The 22,442-nt window shown below is 47.9% G+C and overlaps 3 protein-coding genes across 4 annotated transcripts in view; 1 reads left to right on the forward strand and 2 right to left on the reverse strand.

Moving 5' to 3' along the window:
- The window catches only part of LOC147646318 (maestro heat-like repeat-containing protein family member 7), a 253,483-nt gene that overhangs the window by 188,225 nt on the left and 42,816 nt on the right, over positions 1–22,442 (forward strand). The window lies entirely within an intron of this gene.
- Positions 1–22,442, reverse strand: part of LOC147646321 (maestro heat-like repeat-containing protein family member 7) — a 119,958-nt gene that overhangs the window by 2,830 nt on the left and 94,686 nt on the right. The gene's annotated exons all lie outside the window — the stretch shown is intronic.
- Positions 202–2,448, reverse strand: LOC147646322 (uncharacterized). The gene is made up of 7 exons (XM_086873583.1): positions 2,253–2,448; positions 1,919–1,983; positions 1,660–1,809; positions 1,322–1,470; positions 870–1,017; positions 412–620; positions 202–205 (listed from the first exon to the last, which is right to left on the reverse strand). Exons 1-7 carry the CDS (start codon positions 2,446–2,448, stop codon positions 202–204), a joined length of 921 nt encoding a protein of 306 aa, XP_086729709.1.

Consider the following 22,442-nt stretch of genomic DNA (forward strand, 5'->3'; position numbering starts at 1 on the left):
TGTCCTATTGCCCCAGCACTCTGTGACAGGATGGGGGCCCGTGAGATGTGGCTGCTCCTGGGCACCCTCCTCTCGCAGCCTTTTGCAGTCTCCTTGGCCATCCCTCGGTGACAAGGCCCTCAGGCCCATGGCCATGGGGACTGTGGGGGGGCATCCCGGGACGGGGGCACAAATGTCAGAGGCAGTGGGGAGAAGGGGGGCTCACCTGGCCAGCAGACCCATGGCATAATGGTGGGTGCCAGCACAGAGCAGCGTGTCCCAGCCACACTTGCGTTCCATTGCCACTACCACATGTTCCAAGTGGAGACTGCAGAGCAGGGCCTTCAGGGTCTGCACTGCAAACCTGTGTGCACAGCAAAGCCCAGGTGACGCTGGGAGCGCTGGCTCTGAGGCTGGGGAAGTGGCAGGGACAGGAGGAGTGGCATGGAGCACCTGTTGGGGCTGGTGGAGAGGCCGTGTTGCTCCTGGCATTCCTTCCAGAAGGTATGGACGTCCTCTGTCATATACAAAGTACTGAAGTACGTTTGGAAGAGGAGATGCACAAAGAGGCGGGGGAAATAGACTGTGAGGATCTGTGGGCAACAGGGCCCCTGGAGGATCTTCCACATCACCAGCGTTGCCTGCAGAGGACAAAGCAGCCCGAGACAGCGCTCAGTGCCGGGGCGTCCGTGTGGCAGGGCCTGAGCGTGGCAGGGAGAGGCCGGGGCAGACGCAGGGGGAGCAGCGGGCCTGGTGGCCCTGAAGCTGCCCCTAGGCCAGGTTTGTGGCCAGTGCCTGAAGCAGGGAGATGCAGTGGGGGAAGGAGGCAACAGAGCTGCTGGAGAGGCGGCCGGCCTTGCGGTGAGCAAAGGCCAGCTCCAGAAACTCACAGTCAGGGAAAAGACAGCCGTCTTGTCCCCATCAGAGGTGCCCAGGTTTTTCTGCGGCCAGCTCCCCACCACATTGATGAGGAGCGGTGTCACTTCCTCTGAAATCCAGGGCGAGAGCAAGATGGTCGTCCACATGGCCATAGCAGCTCTGCAGGGTCAGACACAGCACCGTGGGCTGGGCAGCAGCGGGGAGCTGAGCTGGCCGCCAGCTCTGCCTGTGCCCACTGCCCCTGAGCGGCAGCAGCAGCCAGGCAGCCCAGCCCTGTGGGGACAGGCCCCTGAGGGGCAGGCTGGCAGCACGGCAGCGGGCTCGGGGGCCGACTTTGTAGCAGGGCTGGCAAAAGGAGCAGCCAGAGGGCCCTGGAAGTCTGTGTTGCTCACAGCCCTGGGCCGGGCTGTACAGGGTGATGGGCTGGGGAGCCCTGAGGCCTCGGGGCAGCTGGGCCCCATACCTGTCACACGTTGGGGCCACCCGCAGGAGAGTGATGGCCACATCATCGGGCTCTGCCTCGGCCACTTGCATCAGGGCCCAGTCCATCCTGTGCTCAGCAGCCTCATTGGCCATGAGCCACTGGTGGATGTACCTCACCACGCCGGGCACCTGGAGAAGGCACAGGGAGACTTGGAATGCTAGCAGAGGGAGTCAGCAATGTGCCCAGCTTCTTCCCCAGACAAGTGCTTCTCTTCCAGCACGCTGCCATGGCCTCAAAAGCTTCAAGTGACCAGCAGGCGTGGCTTGGGAAAGCCAAGCAATTGCTGGAGGATCAAAGGTTGGCCACAGGTTGCTTACTTGCTCTGGATTGAAAAGAGCCGTCTCTACAAGCAGATCCAGCTGGGCAGCGCTGCTCTGTTCTACCAAGACCTCTGAGGATGCTTTGACCTCAGTGTCCATAGGTCTGGTGTCTTCCTTGCCAATTCTCGTGATGAATTGGTAAAGAAACTGTAGGAGAAGGGCAGGAAGGCAGGGAAGTTGCATGGAGTGCTCCAAGTGCGGTGCTGGGCTGAGCAGTGCCAGCAGGCCCAGCGCAGGTGGGGATGGCTGCAGGTACCTGCGCTGCTCTGCGGAAGCGGCCACGGGCGGTGTCCTGCTCTTGTGTGCCGTCCATGGCTGCATCTGGCAAAGAGCAGCCAGAGCTGAGGGGCTGCGGGAGAGGCCGGAGAGCACAGCCCAGCCCTGCGTTCCCCAGGCAGGGACAGTTCCGGGATGCCCCAGGGGATGCAGCACGGCCACTGCTGCGGGGGCAGCCCCAGCCCCTTTTTTGTGCTGTCCATGGGTGTGTGTCCACAGGACAGTGTGGGATGGGATGAGATGGGATGCAATGGGATGGGATGGGGCCAAGATGGCCGCAGGCACCAGCCCTGTGGCCCAGCTCTGCCACTCACCCTCCTCCAGCGGCTGCAACTGCTGCACCTCTTCGGTCTCTGGTGCTGGGGCAGCTCCAGGGCCTTCTTCCTCGACCTCCTCCTCCTCCTCCTCCACCCAGGCCAGCTTGGGCACTCTTGGGGGTCGCTGCTCCAAATCTTCTTCCAGACTCTCCAATCCTTTCCATAGGAACAGCACCAGGGGATGGCATGGCATGTAATGGGATGGGGCCAAGCTGGCAACAGACACTAGCCCTAATGCCGAGCTCTGCAACTCACCCTCCTGTGGTGCCTGGAAGTCCTGCACCTCTTCAGACTCCTGTGCCAGGACAGCTCCAGAGCCTTCTTCTTCCTGCTCCTCAAGCCAGGCCAACTTGGGCACTCTTGGGGGTCGCTGCTCCATGGCAGTGACTGGATTTATGGCTGCTTGCAGGAGAGATGGCTCGGAAAATCTCGGAGTCAGCAAGTCCTGCAGTCGTGCCTGGAAGGCACCTGCAAGACTCAAGTCCTGGCTAGATTGCAAGACAGCGAGTCCTGCACTTGGGTCTTGAGGGCTCCTGCCACAAGGACAGGAGTCTCCTCGACAGGGATTGTGGTCTGGTCTCAAGGGCAGAGACTGCAGGGATGGGCAACACGTCGGAAAAGCTCCGGGTCACCAAGTCCCACGGTCTGCCCTCAAGAGAACCTTAAGAAGGAAGGCTCAGCAAGGCCACAGGTCAGCAAGACCTGTGGTCTGGCCTCGAGGTCACCTGTAGTAATAGTGCTTCAGAAAAGCTCCAGGTCCGACACAAAGGAGTGCGCTGTGCGGGGGCTCCTCACAGCACCGCTCTGGCGCGTCCTGACCCGTCGCGTGCACCGAGCACTGTGGCGTGGCCCTGTCACTGCCAGCTCCTATGTCAGCACGTGTCACAAAGGGCCCTTTGACATCTGCTCCCGTTGCCACCATCCCACGGTGACCGTGCTGCAGCGTGTCACAAAGGGCCCTTGCACACCCTGCCCTCTGCCCTGGGGCCGCCCCCATCCCCCCCAAGTGGCCCAGCTTGGAAGGAATCCCTTGCCCAAAGTGTCTAAGACAGCCTGACGGGATCTTTAGGAACAGCTTGTTAGAAATGAAATGGAGGCAAATTTATCAATAAGAATTTTATTGAAAACTTTGTAAAATTTTCTCATGCAAATGTCTCGGTTTTTGGAGACAGGTGTCTGCTAGGGAGGGCAGGAGCCTCCCTTGGAATGAAAAATGTAGACCCCCTCCCTCCGAATTATGATAATCTTGAAATCAAGGGGCTCTCAGGCAGAGATCTGGGGATAGGAATGACAGTTTTTTACTAATATTTATAACCAGGCAAACAAACAACAATAACTACAGCGTTAGCAAGAAAACAGAACCAGGGACCCCGTGACAGCTTTCTGGGCTGAGACGGGAAAGGATGGAGGAGAGGCTTTGTTTCACAAACCCCCTCGGGTTGGCAGTCAGTGCTGGTGCTCCTGCAGGGCTCTGAGGAACACTCAGCTGGAACAGCAGGGATGAGCTGAGATCCCGGGCCAGTGGCTGAGGTGGATCAGCAGCTCCGTGGCGGTGGCTGGCACTGCCACACGTCCCGGCAGGACAGGGGGTGCGAGGCCACCAATGAAGAGGGAAGAAGGAGAAGAAGCAGCAGCTCCATCTGGGTGATGGTGAAATTCCCTTCTCCCCACCACAACAGCTCTGCACCCAAAGTGTTCTTCTCCGAAGCTGAAGAAGCCACCAAACTGTCCCCACCCTCCCCTTTTCCTGCCCCCTTCCCCCCCTGGGCCCAGCCAAACTCTTTGTTTTTCCTCAAGCACCCACCAGGTACCCGCAGTTAAGTTTTCCCTGCAAGTCATGAGTAAAAATTCCACAGGCAAGCCAGAACTCAATAGAAAATAAAGGACACCTAACCCCCAACACCTGTAAGTTGTATCTTGAGAGTCAGCCAGGATCTTTGTTTGCCAGAAACACCTCTGAAGTTTAATCAAGGCATTAGTCATCAAAATTATTTTGAAAATTTAAAGATCAAAGTAGCCAAAATACTCAATGTAACTAATTGCTGGGTATGTTCTCAGCTCAGGTTGGGAGGAATGGGGTTCCCTCGGAGGGCTCACCCTGTGGGGTGGCCAAAACTCTGTCAATGGGCTCTGACTTGTAACGGATCCAGTGCAGGGACACTGACAGAAAACTGTGCTGTGGAACACAGGAATGCAATTATCAGTTTTACAGGATTGACTGAGATTTCCCTTCATGAGAAACCAAGCCCTGTTCTAGTTGGAGGCCACAATGTGAAAGGATTTCTGTGCTTTACCATCACAAGCTTACTCATTCTTTTTCCCTCACCCTCATTCACGTTAGGAACAATAATTCTGTTGTCCATGGAGCTGGCACCTTTTGAATTCCAGAATAATGTCCCCAAGGTCCTTTGCTGTTCAGCTTTACCGCGCTGTCTGTGGCTAACAAGGCTTGCTGGGGTCCTTTTCCCTTTGGCTGGAGAGGTGCTGGGTCCCAGTCCCTGAGGGACAGCCAGGCTCCTGGCTGGAATTGGTGTGGAAGTCCCTCAGGGTCACATCAGCCTTCACATGTAGCCCTGTGGATCTGAGCATTTTCCAAAGGGGCCGTTGGGGCAAACAGGGAGATTTGGTCTGGCAGGGTCTGTAAAACAATATCCCATCCCATCGACTTGTTCTGGCAGAGAACACTTGGCTGCAGGGACATATTCCCATTGTTCCTGCCCAGGTCTCAGGATTCCAACAGTGTTGTCTTTGCCCAGAGCTGTTCCTTCAGCTGGCTTGGGAGGGCCATTTGGCCTCTGGACCCACACTCTGGCTCCTTTATTAGGACTGCTGGGTCCAAACTCTTTTTATCCACAAATGGAGGCAATTTGAAGTGGATATCCTTTCTTCACAATTATTTTTTCAATTGCGATATCAATATTTCTTCTACCTTGTCATGGGGTTGAATAATCAAATCTTGTTCACTATTGTTTAACAGACTTACTTCAATTTCTCCTTGATAATCTGCATCAATTCCTCCTCCCATGACATGAACACTTTGCAAGGCCAAGCTCCAATGAGCAGTTATCAAACCAAAGTGTCCTGGAGGAATCTGAATTCTTATTCCTGTATTGTAAACTCTCATTTGCTTCTGATTTCTCCTAATGAATTCCAGTGCATGAAGGTCCAGCCCTGCAGCCTCTGGGATGGCCCTGGCAGGGGCCATCACAGCCAGAACAATTTCCCAGGCAGTCCAAGTCTCACTGTCCATGGCTGTGTTTGCAAATTGGGTGCAGCCGTGCACACCCAGGGGTTTCCATTTCCCAGTGGGCCCATTGTTAAGGGCATGGAGCCCATCTGGGAGATGGGTTCTCCACCGGGACAGGTTCCCATCTCCTCGTTTTATCAGCTGCTCTTTGAACAGCCTCTTCAGCCATGGAACCAATCCTGCCATTTGTGGATAGTGTGGTACATGAAAAACCCAGCAGTTTTAATCACTGTATTTTTCACAGGAACAGACAAAGCATTCCACATCACAGCATCAGCAAGCCATATAAAAACAGCCAACTTCACCCCTTCCTCCTTTATTCTGTGTATACAATTCACAAAGTTTACCATTGACATTTGGGTCTTTGCTAGTCCTTTTTTGTAGGGTATTTAGTGTTACAGTGAGCAACCAAAGCTCACAGATTAGTATTGTCAACATTTTTTCACATTATCAATTTTTAATTTTGGATATAAATATATATTACTGATTATTATTATTATCATTATTATAATTATTACTATTATTATCATTATTATTATCATTATCATCATCATCATTGTTGTTTTTGTTGTTTCACTTGCACAAACAAACCTGAGCTCAAGACTAAAACCTGCTGTACCTTCACATGGGAGCATTCCAAAAACAATTGTTCCTTCTCTTGGTGCTGTTTCCAATGTGCTGTTAACAAAATCCATCCTCATCTTCCCAAACCCACAAGTTCTTTTCCTTTTTCCACATGCAATTTTTGGCTGCATTCTAAGACTGATTTACTAAAATATGGATATGATCTAGTATCACTATCCAACTGAGACAAAGACTCTTGAACTGGTTTAGGGTTAAAAAGTGTATGATTATTAGCAGCGCTGGGCCGATGTGTCAGATCACCCCTTAATACACAGGGCCCCGAATACTGGTGAATACAGGCTTTTTATTTCCAGAAATATGGAACACAAATGCATATTCATAACCCCGTTGCCACCCACACTCTGCTTCCTATGCTAATTAGGAAAAAAGCAATTAAGCATGCGTAGTTTGTTCCTTGAAATGGGTTGGTGGTCCTTTTATGAGGAGGGGTGAGAGAAGGGAGGGAAGGGATATGGCTCTTCCTCCTTCTGACCTTTCTACCTTTTCAATGCAAAGTGACAAATGGACCCTTGGCTGGGCCCCTAGTTTCATGTCTTCCAGGAGTTTCTGATTTGCAATTCTCTTCTGTTCTTCAAGTTCCTTACCAGATTCATTGCTTCTCATTATAAGCCCAGCTGAACAAGCATAGAGTTGACAGACAATTAGTTATTAGCCAATGATTAACCTCTAATTTTAGCAAAGCTTCTCTAGCTCCCTTTAATTTTAGCAAGGCCCATCTATTTATTTTATTTAGATTTAGCAAGGCTTCTTTCTAATGAAGGCCTCAGCTTCTCTAAAATCTTAAATTCTTCAAAGTTTATGTCTCAGAGTTTTGACTGCTTTACGGATCCAATGGAACCTCCATAGCCCCTGGCACCCCCAGAGTTCTGTCTGAGATGAAAAGATGAATGGGGAAATAAAGAAACACCTTCTGAAGCTGGTGATAGAAACTAAGATGCTGGCTCTTGCCACTGGCTTGGGCAAGAAGAAGGGCCAGACCCAGTGGGGATACTCAATTATCTCCCTTTGAACTGCTGTTTAGAATTCCTTATCCTGGTAATCCTCAGCCTTGAGAATTACCTGGGGGTAGGGATAAAGGATATCTATTGGAAACAATATGTAGCCTGGATAGTGTCTCTTGTAAAAGCTCTTTGACAAGAAGCTCAGCTAGCACAGAGCCTGCCTTTAGACTTTGCTGTTCACAACATCCAGCCAGGAGATTGAGTCCTAGTGAAGGAGTAGAGAGAAGCAGCAGCAGCAGCAGCAAAGTAGTGTAGACCTGTGCAAGTGTTGCTGAGCACAGAAACAGCCGTCAGGAGAGCTGAACACGGGTAGAGCCATCCCTCTCGAGTCAAGGTCTCTAAGGCCCCAGAAATTCAGACATCTCAGCTAGAGGAGAAGCTCGGCAGGCTGCCACTGATGCTCCACAAGAGGGGACTGGAGCAGTAGCCAGGCCATCAACATCAGGGGAAGCCCCGTGTGCCTCCCACAGCCTGGCTGCTGAAATAGTTTGTGTGGGCATCCCTTCTCTCAAATCTCCAGTCATTAGAGGCCAATCCTCACTGTCATTGTTTTCTTTATGTTAAAGCTCTTTCTGTGCCTTCACTCGCCTTTACAGGTCGTGTAAAGACAACATGAAAGTAAAAGTTAAGTTAGGAAATTAAATTACACCATTAAAATGTTTGCCTTAAGAATCTTACCTTGATATTGTCAGCCAGTTGAAGTTGAAGCCAAAAGTAGAAAAGCAATTTTTAACCATAGGAGAAGAAGTAGCAAATCCTTTTACCTGAAAAATTGTGAAGTCTGTGGAAGGCCAGGAAGATCTGAAGACTGGCCGTGGGTGGCCAGCCCAGTCAAACCTAACCAACGAGTTAAGTCCATAATAAACAGGATTTTGAGATGAAGAAGGAAGTCTATGGTGGCTTCATTCTTCTGAAAAAAAGCATTTATTGTCTAAATAGAACAAGAAGCACATACGTGGGAAAAAGCATTTCTGACTAGACTTTAGGTTCAGAGTGTTAGACCCCCAGCTTCCCTCCTTATAATTGTTTCAGATATCAAGGCAAATAGAATCAAATGTATGTTAAGGTCACTACCAGCAGCTAAGCAAGGTGTTCCTTCCATAATTACCAAAAAGATTTTGAAGGCTATAAAGCAGAGGGGAAAGAGAAGGTTTTTTGGAGCCCTTATTTTTAAGCTGCCCCCAAAACAATTCCACAAGCAGGACACGTGTTGTCCGTGATGATCAGTAGAAGTAGCAACACTGAAACAAAACTCAAATCCTTTGTAATAGGTTCTGGTCCAGATCCAACAAAACAGATTTAAATGGAACTGCAGGTAGAAGCTTCGTGTGAGAGCTTAGAAATGCAAACGCTGTCAGCAGAAGAAGGGAGAGTGTGGCAAATTAACTGATAACTAAAAGGTGGTGAAACAAATTACAAAAGCAATAGGAAAGTTAACTCATGTATCAGTCCAAACATGGAAAGAATGAGAATAAGACGTGTTTTCGTGGTTATCTAGTAAACTGTGGGTTTAACAAATGCTTTTCTTGTGCTGTAGCAACTCTTATCTTTTAGCATGCATGATCCCTTGCTTAATACAATTTCTGCAACATTTGATAAAGAGGATGCAGGTAGTAGCCATAGCTACTAATCCAGGAATAGCTACAAAAGGACAGAAATTGATGTCACTGCAAATAATTGCAAAACAAAAAAAAAAAATCGAGGAAAAGGAAATAAAGTCAATGATAACTAAAGTTTGTAAAGACAATTAGTAAGAAATTTTTTTAAAAAAGAGAGGTTGAGAGGAATGAGAGATTTGTCTTTAGAAACAAGCTGTGGGTCTGCTGGTAAATAAAACTAGCACTGAGAGATAAAAGAAACAATGGGAAGGATTCCTCTGATTGATGAATGGAAAAAAGATATTTGCCTTTACAAACAAACTGTAAGTTTGCTGATAAATGAAATTTGATATTGAAAGATGAAAGAAACAATGGGGGAAAACCATAAATTCCATAAGAATTAAAAATGAAGAAGGAGGGTTATACATTAGAGGGGAATCTTAGGTATCAGGCAGTCCAGGGAGTCTGGACCTCTCAAGTACCTCAGCTAATGGGGAAAGAGACAGGGACGTGGCTGGGAAATTCGGATAAAAAGGAGGCTGTGTCCTCCAAAAATTTGAGAGACCCCAGGAGAATGGCCCATGGCCTCTCCCTTTATTCAAATCAAGTAAAAGGACTCCTCTGTCTCCTTTTTAGACATAAACCTCTGGTGTTTGTAGATGAATTTTCCTGACAAGGCCAACAACAGACTGGAATGGAAAAATCAGCATCAGAAACCTGTGAGATGGAAAAGTTTTGGCTGTTTGAGATAAAAAATGTGGACTAAAAATCTCTATGGCAAAGAACAACCTTTCTCACAAGGATTACTGTAGAAAAAGTGATGCAGGTGTTGGAATGACAGCCAGTGCCCTCAGCAAAGACAATTCCCTGTCCTGTGGGCTCCATAAACCACACGTGAACGTGGCACTCATCCTGATTAATCCCAAAGCACTTCTCTGCAAGAAGCACTAGAGAAGTGCATGGGGCAAGAGTTCTGCAAGTGCCAGGTTCTCGTGCAGCAGAAAAGTTGTAAAATCGGAAAGATTCTAGCAACCACAAAAAATCCATCATTTATGGCTTGTAAATATTCCAGTGAATCTCAGTTACTTCTGGGTAAAATCAAACACCAAGTAGGTTTCATAACAAAATCCCAGTTTGTCTGTTCCTGTTTGTGGCAGAGGATGAAGTTACAAGCTGGCCAGCTGAAGAAGCCAAGGAGGATCTCCACTTCCCTGTCATATTTTCCTACTGACACAGGAATGAAGACCAAGAATTTGGCTCAATGGAGGGGTAAAACCAGAGGATGGGTGAGGGTTTGCATCCTAAGACTTCCTTCGCTAGAGTACAAAGAGTTTAGCTGTGTGTGAATCTCCTTGCTAAACCTCTTTGTTTCCAAACTCCATTCCTCCGTGGCAGAACTGAACAAGCTCCGTATGTCAGAGCTTCAAGTTCCAAGCTGTGTGCTGAGTTAATTGTAATGGATCCATTAGCAGTGCGTGGGGTTGCTGCCATGAGGAGCTCAGGTGGCTTCTTGAGATGAGAATCAATGTGCCCTTTGTCCCAGCTCCATGTGTCCTGGGACAGCCCTGGCTCCACGGGAGCACACGGAGTGTTCTCGTGCCATTTCTAAATGAAAATTGAACCTCCTCAAGAAGCCAGGCCAAAGTCACCAGACAGCAGTCACAAAAAGGAATTTAGGCAGTTTGCTGGGTGTTGATCTAACAGCTACCACCTTCCCAAAGTCCAGGCTCCACTAAACAAGGCTCTTTCCTCTGTCAGCAGCCTTGCACTTGGTTGTGTTTGATACACATGCAGAAGAAGAAAAAGCCACTTGCACTGTGGAAACATGAGCTGCAGCTGTGCAGTAAGTTGTGCTCAGTAGCTGACCAGCTGATTTAATTCTGAGTGGGTATTAGACAGAACATACTACAATAAAATTTCACAGGACAGCTATCAAGTATCTAAAAGATGCAGTATTCTGTTATTTTCTACTTCCAATATTGCCAGCACACAGCTCAAGGAAGAAAGGTATTTACCAACCAGCACAGAGGAAAAAAAATAAAAATGAAAAAAGGATTTTAAAGGATATCACAGCAATGGCAACCAGGCATTTTCCAGCTTTGCAGGATATCAGTTCATAGTCAATCTAAACGAGCCAGCATATGTCTAGCAAGAAAGAAATCACACTTCATGTGTGTTCCTAAACCCAAGCTTTGCTATATCAATCATGGATGGTATCATTTTCCAGCTCTCAATACATGTGTCATAATTTATATATAAACAAAATCTCGTGCATGAAAATATTTCATAGATTAGTAAAGTAGATAGATAGATAGATAGATAGATAGATAGATAGATAGATAAAGATAGATAGGTAGTGTTGGTTTTTCAAGCAAGGCAAACACCCTAGTTCAGAAGCCAGCACGGTGTCTCCCCCTTGCCCACTCGGACTATTCTACCCACAAGACATCAATGGTGATGGTGAAGCAATAGCGTTTATTGCAGGAGAATTTGACCTTTTATAACCTAGGAGGTTACTCCCATCTGCTCATGTCACACTTGAGTGCTATTGGCTAATTACAGAAGGTTTTACTATCCTAACAGAGAGGGGTTTTTGCTAACTTTCCGTTACATCCCAGTTTCTTCCACATCGCCAGGCCTTAAACTACAACAAGATAGATAGATAGATAGATAGATAGATAGATAGATAGATAGATAGATAGATAGATAGATATAGAAAGAAAAATAGTTTGACATGGCAGATAGAGATATTTGAATGCACTTGCCTGTATAACTTTGTATAGAAAGGGATGAGGAAGTGAGAGGTTATTCTTTTCCACACATGGAAAACCCTCTTTTTTCCAGTAGAATCAGCTTCCTCCCTCAATGACCACCAGGCTCCCTGAAGTCCCCACCAAGAAGGCCCTGTGATCCCCATGGCCTGTGCATGCTGCACTTCAAGAAAGCAATGCCTGCCTCTTAATACTACAGGGGTGTTCAAGAGATTTATTCCCAACCTTTGGTGACAAGATGAACGAACTGAAGTCAGTTACTGTAAAAGGCCTGAACCAGCAGCACCACAAATCACAGCCAAAAGTAGCAGGTCCCACACGGTGTCCCACAATCATGGCCCAAGCGGCCACAGATCCTCCTTCAACCCCGGCTGCATTGCAGTCCCACTGAGCACCAAGAAGAAAAGGGCCTTTGTGAGAGCAAGCAAACTTAACCCTCTGCCAGGACACAAATTCAGAGGGCAAAAAATTGAAAAACCCCACAGCATCAGCCACACTTCCCAATGAGAAGGGTTGGAACTCTCTGCCCCTCCACACTTACCCAGCAGGTTTACAAAGGGAACTGGGATCTAAGCTGTGCCCTCCAAACCAAGAGAGCCAGCCTCCCTTCAGGGTGAGAAGCCATGGCCTCAGTTCCAGCCCCGGGTGCCTCCTGTGCCCCAGAGAATGCTGTGGCTGTAAATGTGTGTTTGGCTGCAGCACAGGGCCAGGGTGAAGCTCGGCAGCCTCATCAGAGCCCACGGCCACGGCCCTTCCCTGCCGGGGCCCTCACCTGGCCCGGCCCGGCCCGGCCCGAGCAGCCCGGACTGGCCTCAAGGGATGGGCTCTGCCTGCCCGCTGTGCCCACAGGCCGGGCCCAAGGGCTCGCAAGAGGCTTCCTCCCAGCTCTGCAAAACCTCAGCCAAGAGTGTCCCCTTTGCTGTGCTGAGAAGAGGAAAAAACCCTCTCAATTTAACCCCGCTGCACACCTCATGGGGGATCCCTGCACACCTTAGCAGAGAGCCCAAATTAGCCCTGGGTGCCTCATGAGGTGCAGGCCCAGGTGATGCCACTGAAGGAAATGTGCCCTCACAGCCCAGGGACGCTCAGCATGGGCTCCCCCAGCCCCTCGTGGCCCCACCACTGGTCATGGCAGCCCCTGCCTGGCTCCTGCCTGCCCACACTGTGGACACCCCCGGCTGCTCCTGGACATGGAGTTCAGCCAGGGCTGGTGCTATGAGGGCTTTGCTGGTGGTACCATCCAGACACTGAGATGAAAGCTCCATCTCTTTATTTGAAGAAAAACAATGGGCCAAGCCCTGCTCTGGTGGACAGGGGCTGCCCAATTTCAGTCCTGGCCAGGGACCAGGACCAGGGGGCTCAGGGGCAGAGGCTCTCACTTTGCAGGTGTGGGTCTTGGGACGCACTCAAGACGGGGATGGAGCCACAGCAGAGCAGAGGGAGACAGAGGTGAAGAGCGGGGATGAGAGGTCAACTTCTCGGTGATTAAAGTCTTTGGCTGCTGTTCTGAAGGTGCAGAGGTGCTCCTGTGGAGAGAGGAGGTGGCTGAGGCCCCCAGCTGCCGCTGGCACGCAGGGACCCTCCTGCACAGCAGGGCCCAGAGCGGCCAAGGCTCCCCAGCACGGCTGGAGCTGCTGGCCCAGCTTGGCCCAGCTGGACAGCTGCCCCTCAAGGCCCCGGCGAGCAGGGGATGGCTCTGGGCAGGGTCCCTGGCCAGGAGCGGGCCCCAGAGCGCCTCTGCCTTTCAAGGGCAATCTCGTCCCCGCTCTTTCTCCTGCCCACCTTGCTTTGCCTCTGCCCGCTGCTCCTGGGGCTGCTCTTGGCCAGGCAGCCTCAGTGGCAGCCAGCACTGGCTGCAGCCCCAGCGGGCTCCCCAGGACAAAGCCCAGCAATTAAGAGGCCAATTAAAGGCCTGGGCAGCAGCAGAACTCTTGGCAGAGTTATTTGGGCAACTAAGGACTAGTCACAAGTGCACAGCAGCGTCACTGGGAGTGCTTCCTGACTGCTTGAGGCCGAGATCAGCAAAACACTCACCGTTTTCTCTTCCAGCAATACCAGATTCCAGCATAGCACATCAGCAGGAAAAGTGCTCCACCAGCCACAGTGGCCATTAACTTAGTCAAACCATGTGTTCCCTGGTAGAAAACTCTTCTCATGCTCTCCCAGATCTTCTGAGCATGTCTTGTGGTGCCGGCTGCATCTGTGGGAGCAATGGGCAGCGTGAGCCTGTGCTGTGCTCCACTGCTGAGCTGGCAGCACGCTGGATACGGCCAGGACGTTCTCTGTTTCCCCCAGAGCTGGGGCCTGCAGGCACCTTGCCACCCCTTGGCACAAGACTGCTCAAGCCCTTGAGCTTGCATGGCACAATTTCTCTGTGCTGTGCTGGTCTTGTCCAGGCAATACTTTGCAAAAACATGGATAAGGATCAGGAAAATGCCCAGGCTTTTGAAGCTGCTCCACAGCCCTCCATCCTCCAAACAGCCCCTACACCTGATCTACCCTGAGACCGGGAAATTGCAGGGGATCTCAGGGTGTGCATGGCCTGTGCTGCTGTTTGGGCTCCCTGTCAGCTGATGCTAAATGCCTTCCTGCAGAGGCTGGGGAGAAGCTGCAGCCAGGCCAGGCTGGGAAAAAGCCTTGCAGGCCAGGAAAGCAGCAGTGGAGCAGTGAGGCTGCCATGGATCCCTTCCCGCTGTGCTGGGCATGGCGTGTCCAGATGTGCAGAGAAAGCCCCCGGCTGCTGAGTCTCAGGAGAAGGCTGAGGGACATGGACCCACCACGGCATCTCTCCAGATCACTCAGGATTATGTCCAGATGTTTGAATTCCTCCATTGGTCTCCCAGAAGGAAAGGCTTTTGTAATAAAGAATTGGATGAATAAAAATTCGAAAGAAAAGGTTTAAATAAAGTATATGTGATTGTAAATGATGAAAATATGGAATGAGAAATCCTCCTCCAAGTCGAGGCAGGATTTCTCTTCCAAAGCAACAGATTGCAGCCAAGCACCCAGATAACAATCGCAAGCAGGCACATCAGCCCAGAAAGAATGGGCAGGACACGGGCCATCAAACGAACAAAAGAACGGGCCCGGACGAGATATCGCCGAACCGAGCATCTCCGCCCTGACCACCTGTGCTAGAGAAATGGAGAAACTAGACAAAGGAAGAGGAGCCAGCCGAGATAGCCATCGGCTCCAGGATGGGTGCCACCACTCCACCCTAAAGGCCCGGACCAAAATGATATCAAAAAGACATCCTGGACCTCTTTACATATGAGGAGCCTCTGCCCAACGTCTATTGACCCTATTCTCCAGTGCCAGGAAATCTATTCTTCGAACAATCAAGAACCTCTTAGCAAAGGGTGCCTGCTTGGAATTTGGCCTCGGGACACAAACTTCCTATAAAAACCCAGGCCAAAGGACTCTCAGGCGTGGATTTGGGAGCATCTATACCTTGCGTATAGACCCTGTCCACCCAGCGCTGCGCTGCTTATTTTATTGTGGTTTTTTCTCTTTGTTCGAATTTATTATTGTTTGATAATAAATTTTCTCTTTTATATAACCCGAAATTGCCTTTGCATTTATAACAGATTGGTGCCGTGACTCGGATAGGAGAAATTGCAGGAGAATCTCGCTACCCAGGACGGGTACCCCCGCTGATTTTAGCGGCCTGGTGAGTCGAGAATCTCCGCAGCTCATTCCTATATCCGAACCAAATTTAGGCTAAGGAAAAACCACAATAAAAAGGGAGAAAGGATCCAGAGAGCTCGGGAAGGCAAGGAGCCTTCGAGAAAACCGCGGCTTGATAGCTCATAAAAAGTCATCTGTGCACGAAGACACCCTCGCAGGAAAATAGCTGTAAGTATTGTGAGGTTGAGCTGGTGATTGGGCGATTGTGTGAGACGTGATCTGATCACGGAGCGAGTGTGGACTTCAAGGTCGCGGTTCCATCCTCCCGCGAGGGAATTGGCCGGCCAAGAAGGAAGCGATTCGGTGTGAGAAAGGTCTCTCTTTACACGATTGTAAAAACCTGGGACGAAGGAGGTCCTGGGGGACCGATCACAGGAGGCTGAAAGGGGAAGAGGACGTCCTGTCGAGCTCGGGAATTAGTAAACCCTTTCAGTCAACGGGCCTAGGCAAAGGTCCAAGAGAGAATCAAAGTGCTGAATACAAGAGACTCCAGTACAGCTAACTGCGAGGTGAGTATTAGCAAAGACTTTGATTCATCTGGTAAAGGCGGAACGAACACAACGCAAGAAAGGTAAGATATTTTTCAATATGGGACAAAGAAAAAGTAAGATGCAGAAAAAGGGTAATGAAAAGGGTCCCTCTGAGAGAGAGAAGGGATCACTAGACATCCCACCGGAAAGTCCCTTGGGATGGATGTTAAAATATTGAGAAAATTGCCCTGAGAGAAAAAAAGAAATCTAAGGCAAAAATGATCTGGTATTGTGCCGAGGTCTGGGGAGGGCAAGAACTGAGAAACCACCTCACTTAGCCTGTGGTGGGCACATTTGAAAGGTGGACGTGTAACGAGTATATTTGCGAAGTATAGAGCAGAGAAAAAGTAAGCTACAAAGGAAGAGCACAGGGAAAAATCCCTCCAATCCGGAGGAGAGATCACCAGACATCCCGCTGGAAAGTCCCTTGAAGTAAATGTTAAAACACTGAGAAGATTGTCCCCTGAGGAAAGGGAAATCGAAAGAAAAATTAATACATTATTGTATAGAAGTTTGGGGAAGACAGGAGTTGAGAAGTCACCTTACTTAGCCAGTGTTAGGCACATCTGAAAAAATAGACCTGTAATAAGTTGTTCTCCTATGTGGAGAACAAGGACCCCTCGGACCCCGAGGAGAAGGAATATGCTAAGCTCTGGTTAAACGCCAGGGTAGAGCTGTTCCCAATGAAACAAAAAGAAAAACGTGAGTCGAAAACTGAATCTTGGGAACCCCTTGACCACTTACCTCCCCCGTACCATGGACTGGCTGGGCCGTCGTCCCCAGATCAAGTGGTGCCTTCAGCACCTTCGGGCCCCCGAGACCAACCCACTGGGATGCATGTGTCTCAAGCGGGAGACTCGGTGCTGGCAGCGATGCCAGCAGCCCTTCCCCTTTCCCCGCCTGCAAACACCGTAACCACAGGAGTCTCTTCAGAGGTTTCTCCGGCACAAGGCTGGGGACAGCTCTATCCGTCCTTGCCGGTCCGGCCGCCACAGCCGGGACCCTCACACTTAACTGAAGGGGTCCCTACCGGTAACCGGGTGGCAGGGGAGTTCCCACAATCAACAAAAGGGAAAACCCCCACAAACCTCAGTTCCCCTCCTGCAAGTAGAACTCGTTTGAAAGCAAAAATGATGGGCGAGGAGGGGGGGGAGAGAGTAGTGAGAATGAGCACCGGTTGTTCCCTCTCAGGGAAGTACCGACAGCCCCGGGAGTGATTAGATTTGTGAATGTTCCCCTTAACTCCGGGGATGTGCGAGCGTTTAAAAAGGAGATGGGGCGATTGTTAGACGATCCTTTGGTGTGGCTGAAAAGCTGGATAACTTTTTAGGAAGTAGTATTTACACATACGATGATCTTATGGCCATCCTGAGATCGCCTGTTTAATCAAGAGGAAAGAGAAATGATTAAACAAGCCGGTATCAGAGACTGGGACCGACGCAATCCACAGATGACCAGAAATGGCCTAGCGTGAGCCCGAGCTGGAATGCCCAGGGAGGAGGGCAGGCAGAGCATGGTGGATTTAAGAAACATGATTGTTCAGGGAATAAGAGAGGCAGTTCCCCGAGGTCAAAACATTAGTAAAGTGTTCGGGGAATGCCAAGGGAGGGAGAAATCGCCCACGGAATGAGTAGAGAGGTTACGGCGAAGTTTTCAGATCTACTCTGGAACTGACCCGAACTCTCCCGTGGGGGAGGTCTTACTAAAAACACAATTTGTTGCCAAATCCTGAGAAGACATTAGGAGGAAATTAGAAAATATTGACAGGTAACAAGATAAAAGCCTCCAAGAGCTTCTGAGGGAAGCTCAAAAAGTATATATGAGAAGGGAGGATGAAAAACAGAGATTGTAAGCTAAGGTTTTGGTAGCTGCGGTCAAAGAAGTCCAAAAGCAAGAACAAACACAAGGTAAGTTTAAAACACTACCTAGAAAACAGAAAAGCACTCACAAGGCAGCCCCTACCCCACAGAGAGAGCTCCCCAAATGTTACTACTGTAAGAAAGTAAGACACATTCAGCAGGATTGCAGGCAAAGAAAAAAAAAAAAAAAAAAAAAAAAAAAATGAAAAGATTTTTCAAGAAGATTAGGGCTGTCAGGGGCTCTTTAATTTGGGGACAAGAACATCCAAGGAGCCCTTGATAAAATTAAAAGTGAGTCCCCAATGGCAGGAAGTAAGCTTTTTAGTGGACACTGGAACAGAGAGGTACTCTGCAGAAATTGCCAGAGGGGTGTGTGACAAGCAAAGAAAAAGTTTTTGTAATTAGAATCAAGGGGGATCCTTTCAAAGTATCTGTAATAGAGATGTAGGAATAGAATCGGAAAATAAAATTTGTTTAAGAAATTTATTGCTTGTAGAAAAAGCAGATTATAATTTATTAAGAAGAAACATGATTGTTGCATTAAGAATTAATATCGTTGTTAAAAACTCTGAATTAGTAGTAAAAATATTCAAACTGACTCCCAAAGACGAAGAAGAAATTAACCCTAGAGTGTGGCACTCAAAAGGAGAAATAGGGAAATTAGATATCAAGCCTATTAAAATAGAAAACGAGGACCCTGAAGACCCTATAAGGATCAAACAATATCCCATCCCGATGGGAGGGAGAAGGGGATTAAAACAAGTAATTGACGACCTCCTTAAAGGGGTACCCTGAAACCCTGTATGTCTCAGCATAACACCCCCATCCTGGCTGTAAGAAAAACAGATAGCAGTTTACGATTAGTTCAGGACCTCAGAGCTGTAAATGTTAGAACCCGAACCAGATTCCTGGTGGTGGCCAGTCCTTACACTTTACTGAACAGGCTCTCACCTAAAGATGTATAGTATAGTGTAATCGATTTAAAAGATGCTTTTGAACTTGCCCTGTAGATGAAAAGAGTAGAAATTTCTTCGCCTTTCAGTGGGAGGACCCGGACACAAACCGAAAGCAACAGCTGAGATGGACGGTCCTCCCACAGGGGTTTGTAGAATCCCCAAATCTGTTCGGACAGGCTCTGGAACAACTACTCACCCAATTCATTCCAGAGGAGGGGACAAAATTGTTACAATATGTAGATGACTTGTTAATTGCCAGAACGACGGAAGAAAAGGTGAAGAAAAGCACGATTTCTTTACTGAATTTCTTGAGACAGAAGGGGTTAAAAGTATCTAAATCCAAATTGCAATTCACAGAGCCCGAAGTAAAATACCTTGGTCATTGGATATCTCAAGGGAAAAAGAAATTAGACCCTGAGAGAGTAGCAGGGATTCTTGCACTCCCTGCCCCAAAAACAAAGACAGATAAGACAATTTTTGGGGCTCCTGGGATATTGCAAACAATGAATTGAAGGATTTAGTGAAAAAGTAAAATTTCTGTATGAAAGGTTAAACACTAATAAGTTGAAATAGACTGAGCAAAATGAATTTAATTTTCAGAAATTAAAGGATGCACTCATAACTGCCCCCGTACTAACTTTACCGGATACCAATAAGAATTTCAATTATTCGTAGATGTGAATAGACAAGCAGCACAAAGAGTTCTGACCCAAGAGTGGGCAGAAAAAAGAAGCCCATAAGGTTTCTCTCAAAATTTTTAGACCCGGTTAGTTGGGGTTGGCCTACTTGTTTGCAAGCAATTGTGACAGTAGATTTATTAGTAAGAAAAAAAAAAAAAAAAAAAAAAAAAAAAAAAAAAAAAAAAAAAAAGGGTAACTTTCGGAGCTCCCTTGATAGTCTACATGATGTAAGAAATATCTTACAACAAAAAGCAGAAAAGTGGTTGACTGATTTGAGGCTTCTGAAATATAAAGCCATCTTAATCAGCTCGCCTGGTTTAGAATTAAGAACCACTACTGTGCAGAATCCTGCGCAGTTCCTGTTTGGAGAACCAACAGAGAAACTATTACACAATTGCATTGAAACTGTGTAATTGCAAACTAAAGTTAGACCAGATTTAGAAAATCAGGAGTTAGAAAGAAGAGAAAAGTAGTTTATAGATGGATCCTCAAAAGTTGTTGAGAGAAAAAGAAAGTCAGGATATGCTATAGTGAATGGCATATCAGGAAGCATTGTGAAATCAGGCCCCCTGAAAGCAAGCTGGTCTGCACAAGCTTGCGAGCTTTATGCTCTCCTGAGAGCCCTCCAGGGGTTAAAAGGAAAGAGGGGGATCATCTATACAAATTCGCGGTATGCTTTTAAAGTAGTACATACTTTTAAGAAAATTTGAGAAAAAGAAGTCTGATAAATACGAAAAGAAAAGAGTTAATCCATAGGGAAATCATTCGACAAATTCTACAGGCTGTCAGAGAACCAAAAGAAATATCAGTTGTCCATGTAAAAGGACACCAAACGGGATGGCAGTTCCACACCCGAGGTAACAACCTGGCAGACAAAAAGGCAAAACGAGCGGCTTTGTTAACCAATCTGCAGAAAAAAGGACTGATTCCCCAAAGCACAACACTGGGATTTGCCATACACCAAATGCAGCCTGGGGATAAAGTCCTGATCAAAGCTTAGAAAGAGCTCCCCCTCAACCCTCACTGGGAAGGACCGTTTCTCATCCTCCTGACCACCGACACAGCTGTCCGGACTGCAGAAAGGGGCTGGACACACTCACCTCGAGTGAAAAAAAGTAACAGATTACAACTCCTCCGAGTGGAAAGTCACCACACCTCCGAGAGAGCTGAAAATCAAACGCCGGCGTCATCACAAATGACAAGTGACGACCAGATAAGTTGTATTAATCCTGATTGTAATTGTTTTCCATTTATCCACTTCGAGTGTGCTTATTGTAAACAGATTTGGGTAGCCCACTGTTTAAGAGGGTACAAACCTAAAGGATTGTGCACAAAGTGTCTAGAGAAAGAACAGGAGGAGACTAGCCGTTTCTTAACACTTGCCACCCGGGCGGGGTCCTTGGAACTAAACTCTCCTGAGTGGTTCCTATTGTTCCAAAAGGGGTTAAGAGGCCAGTTAGATTCCAAAGCCAAGGCTTTAGAAATCGAGGGCCGAAAAACAATTAAAGTTTAAAGTACTGTGTAGGACAGACCCAACTAAATCGTCTCGGTGAGCTACTTTCAAAAAAAAAAAAAAAAAAAAGGGCACGCCTTAAGGACTACCAGGGCCCCTGAAGACAGTCCCTGCTGCCGAGAAGATGATAATCCCCGCCGTATGTTCCTATACGGGCGAAGGGCAAGGCAGAGGGATGCAATGGTGGGGAATCCTGATAGTCCTGAGTCTAGCCGTGTGCTTGGCCGAGGGAATGAGTCCCGAGGTACCTCCAGGGGGAGAGTCCCTGGAGAAGTGTGAGCAGTGTCAGACTGCCACAGAAACCGGACGAAAGATTGACTGTCCTCCAGAACTGCAAAAGGGGATGTGTTTTTCCAACAGCACTCAGTATAAGATCTGTAAATTAAAGGGGGAGGTCTGATGTTACCACTCAGAGGCAAGTTTTAAAGACGGGCAGTTTCAAACTCCTGAAAGACAAAAGATCAAAACTACCCACTTCAGGTACAAGAGAGAAGTGGGAGGGATTCCTCCGATTTCAATTTATAGTCAATGTAATAAGACCATCTAGATCAGAAGAAAAAGACAATCCACCTTTGTAGCATATTTCAAAATCAATCCTATGTTACAATAAAGCGAACTTGAAAACGTGTACTATAAGTGGAAAAATGTATTAAGAAGATAGAAATTTAAAACATGAAACAAAAGCTTCCTTCAATAATGAACCAATAATTTTAGATTTGTTAAAAAGTGAAGTTAACCGGGTATGTTTACAATTTGACCAAGTATTCTGTTTCTCCAGAGATGAAGACGAGTTAAATCCTAAAAGCAAAATATCAGACTGAGAGAAAAGTGAATGTGGTTAATCTCACACTCATCCCTCTGTAAGATTGAATAAAATAATACGAATTTTTAATGTAGTCAAATTATTAGGTGGGGGACTGTAATAAAGAATTGGATGAATAAAAATTCGAAAGAAAAGGTTTAAATAAAGTATATGTGATTGTAAATGATGAAAATATGGAATGAGAAATCCTCCTCCAAGTCGAGGCAGGATTTCTCTTCCAAAGCAACAGATTGCAGCCAAGCACCCAGATAACAATCGCAAGCAGGCACATCAGCCCAGAAAGAATGGGCAGGACACGGGCCATCAAACGAACAAAAGAACGGGCCCGGACGAGATATCGCCGAACCGAGCATCTCCGCCCTGACCACCTGTGCTAGAGAAATGGAGAAACTAGACAAAGGAAGAGGAGCCAGCCGAGATAGCCATCGGCTCCAGGATGGGTGCCACCACTCCACCCTAAAGGCCCGGACCAAAATGATATCAAAAAGACATCCTGGACCTCTTTACATATGAGGAGCCTCTGCCCAACGTCTATTGACCCTATTCTCCAGTGCCAGGAAATCTATTCTTCGAACAATCAAGAACCTCTTAGCAAAGGGTGCCTGCTTGGAATTTGGCCTCGGGACACAAACTTCCTATAAAAACCCAGGCCAAAGGACTCTCAGGCGTGGATTTGGGAGCATCTATACCTTGCGTATAGACCCTGTCCACCCAGCGCTGCGCTGCTTATTTTATTGTGGTTTTTTCTCTTTGTTCGAATTTATTATTGTTTGATAATAAATTTTCTCTTTTATATAACCCGAAATTGCCTTTGCATTTATAACAGCTTTGACCTACCCTCATCATCTTCCTCATTATCAGGCTCAGTAACTGATAT

Source organism: Cyanistes caeruleus, unplaced genomic scaffold (assembly GCF_971803275.1).
Source record: "Cyanistes caeruleus unplaced genomic scaffold, bCyaCae1.hap1.1 HAP1_SCAFFOLD_101, whole genome shotgun sequence".
Lineage (NCBI taxonomy): Eukaryota > Metazoa > Chordata > Aves > Passeriformes > Paridae > Cyanistes > Cyanistes caeruleus.

Excerpts from the sequence above, each read along its gene's own strand:
- LOC147646322 (XM_086873583.1), bottom strand. The coding sequence starts at position 2,448 with ATGCCATGCCATCCCCTGGTGCTGTTCCTATGGAAAGGATTGGAGAGT. Across the intron at positions 1,984-2,252 it reads GTTGCAGCCGCTGGAGGAGG|ATGCAGCCATGGACGGCACA; the intron begins GTGAGTGGCAGA and ends GCTCTTTGCCAG. Across the intron at positions 1,810-1,918 it reads GCTTCCGCAGAGCAGCGCAG|TTTCTTTACCAATTCATCAC; the intron begins GTACCTGCAGCC and ends CTTCTCCTACAG.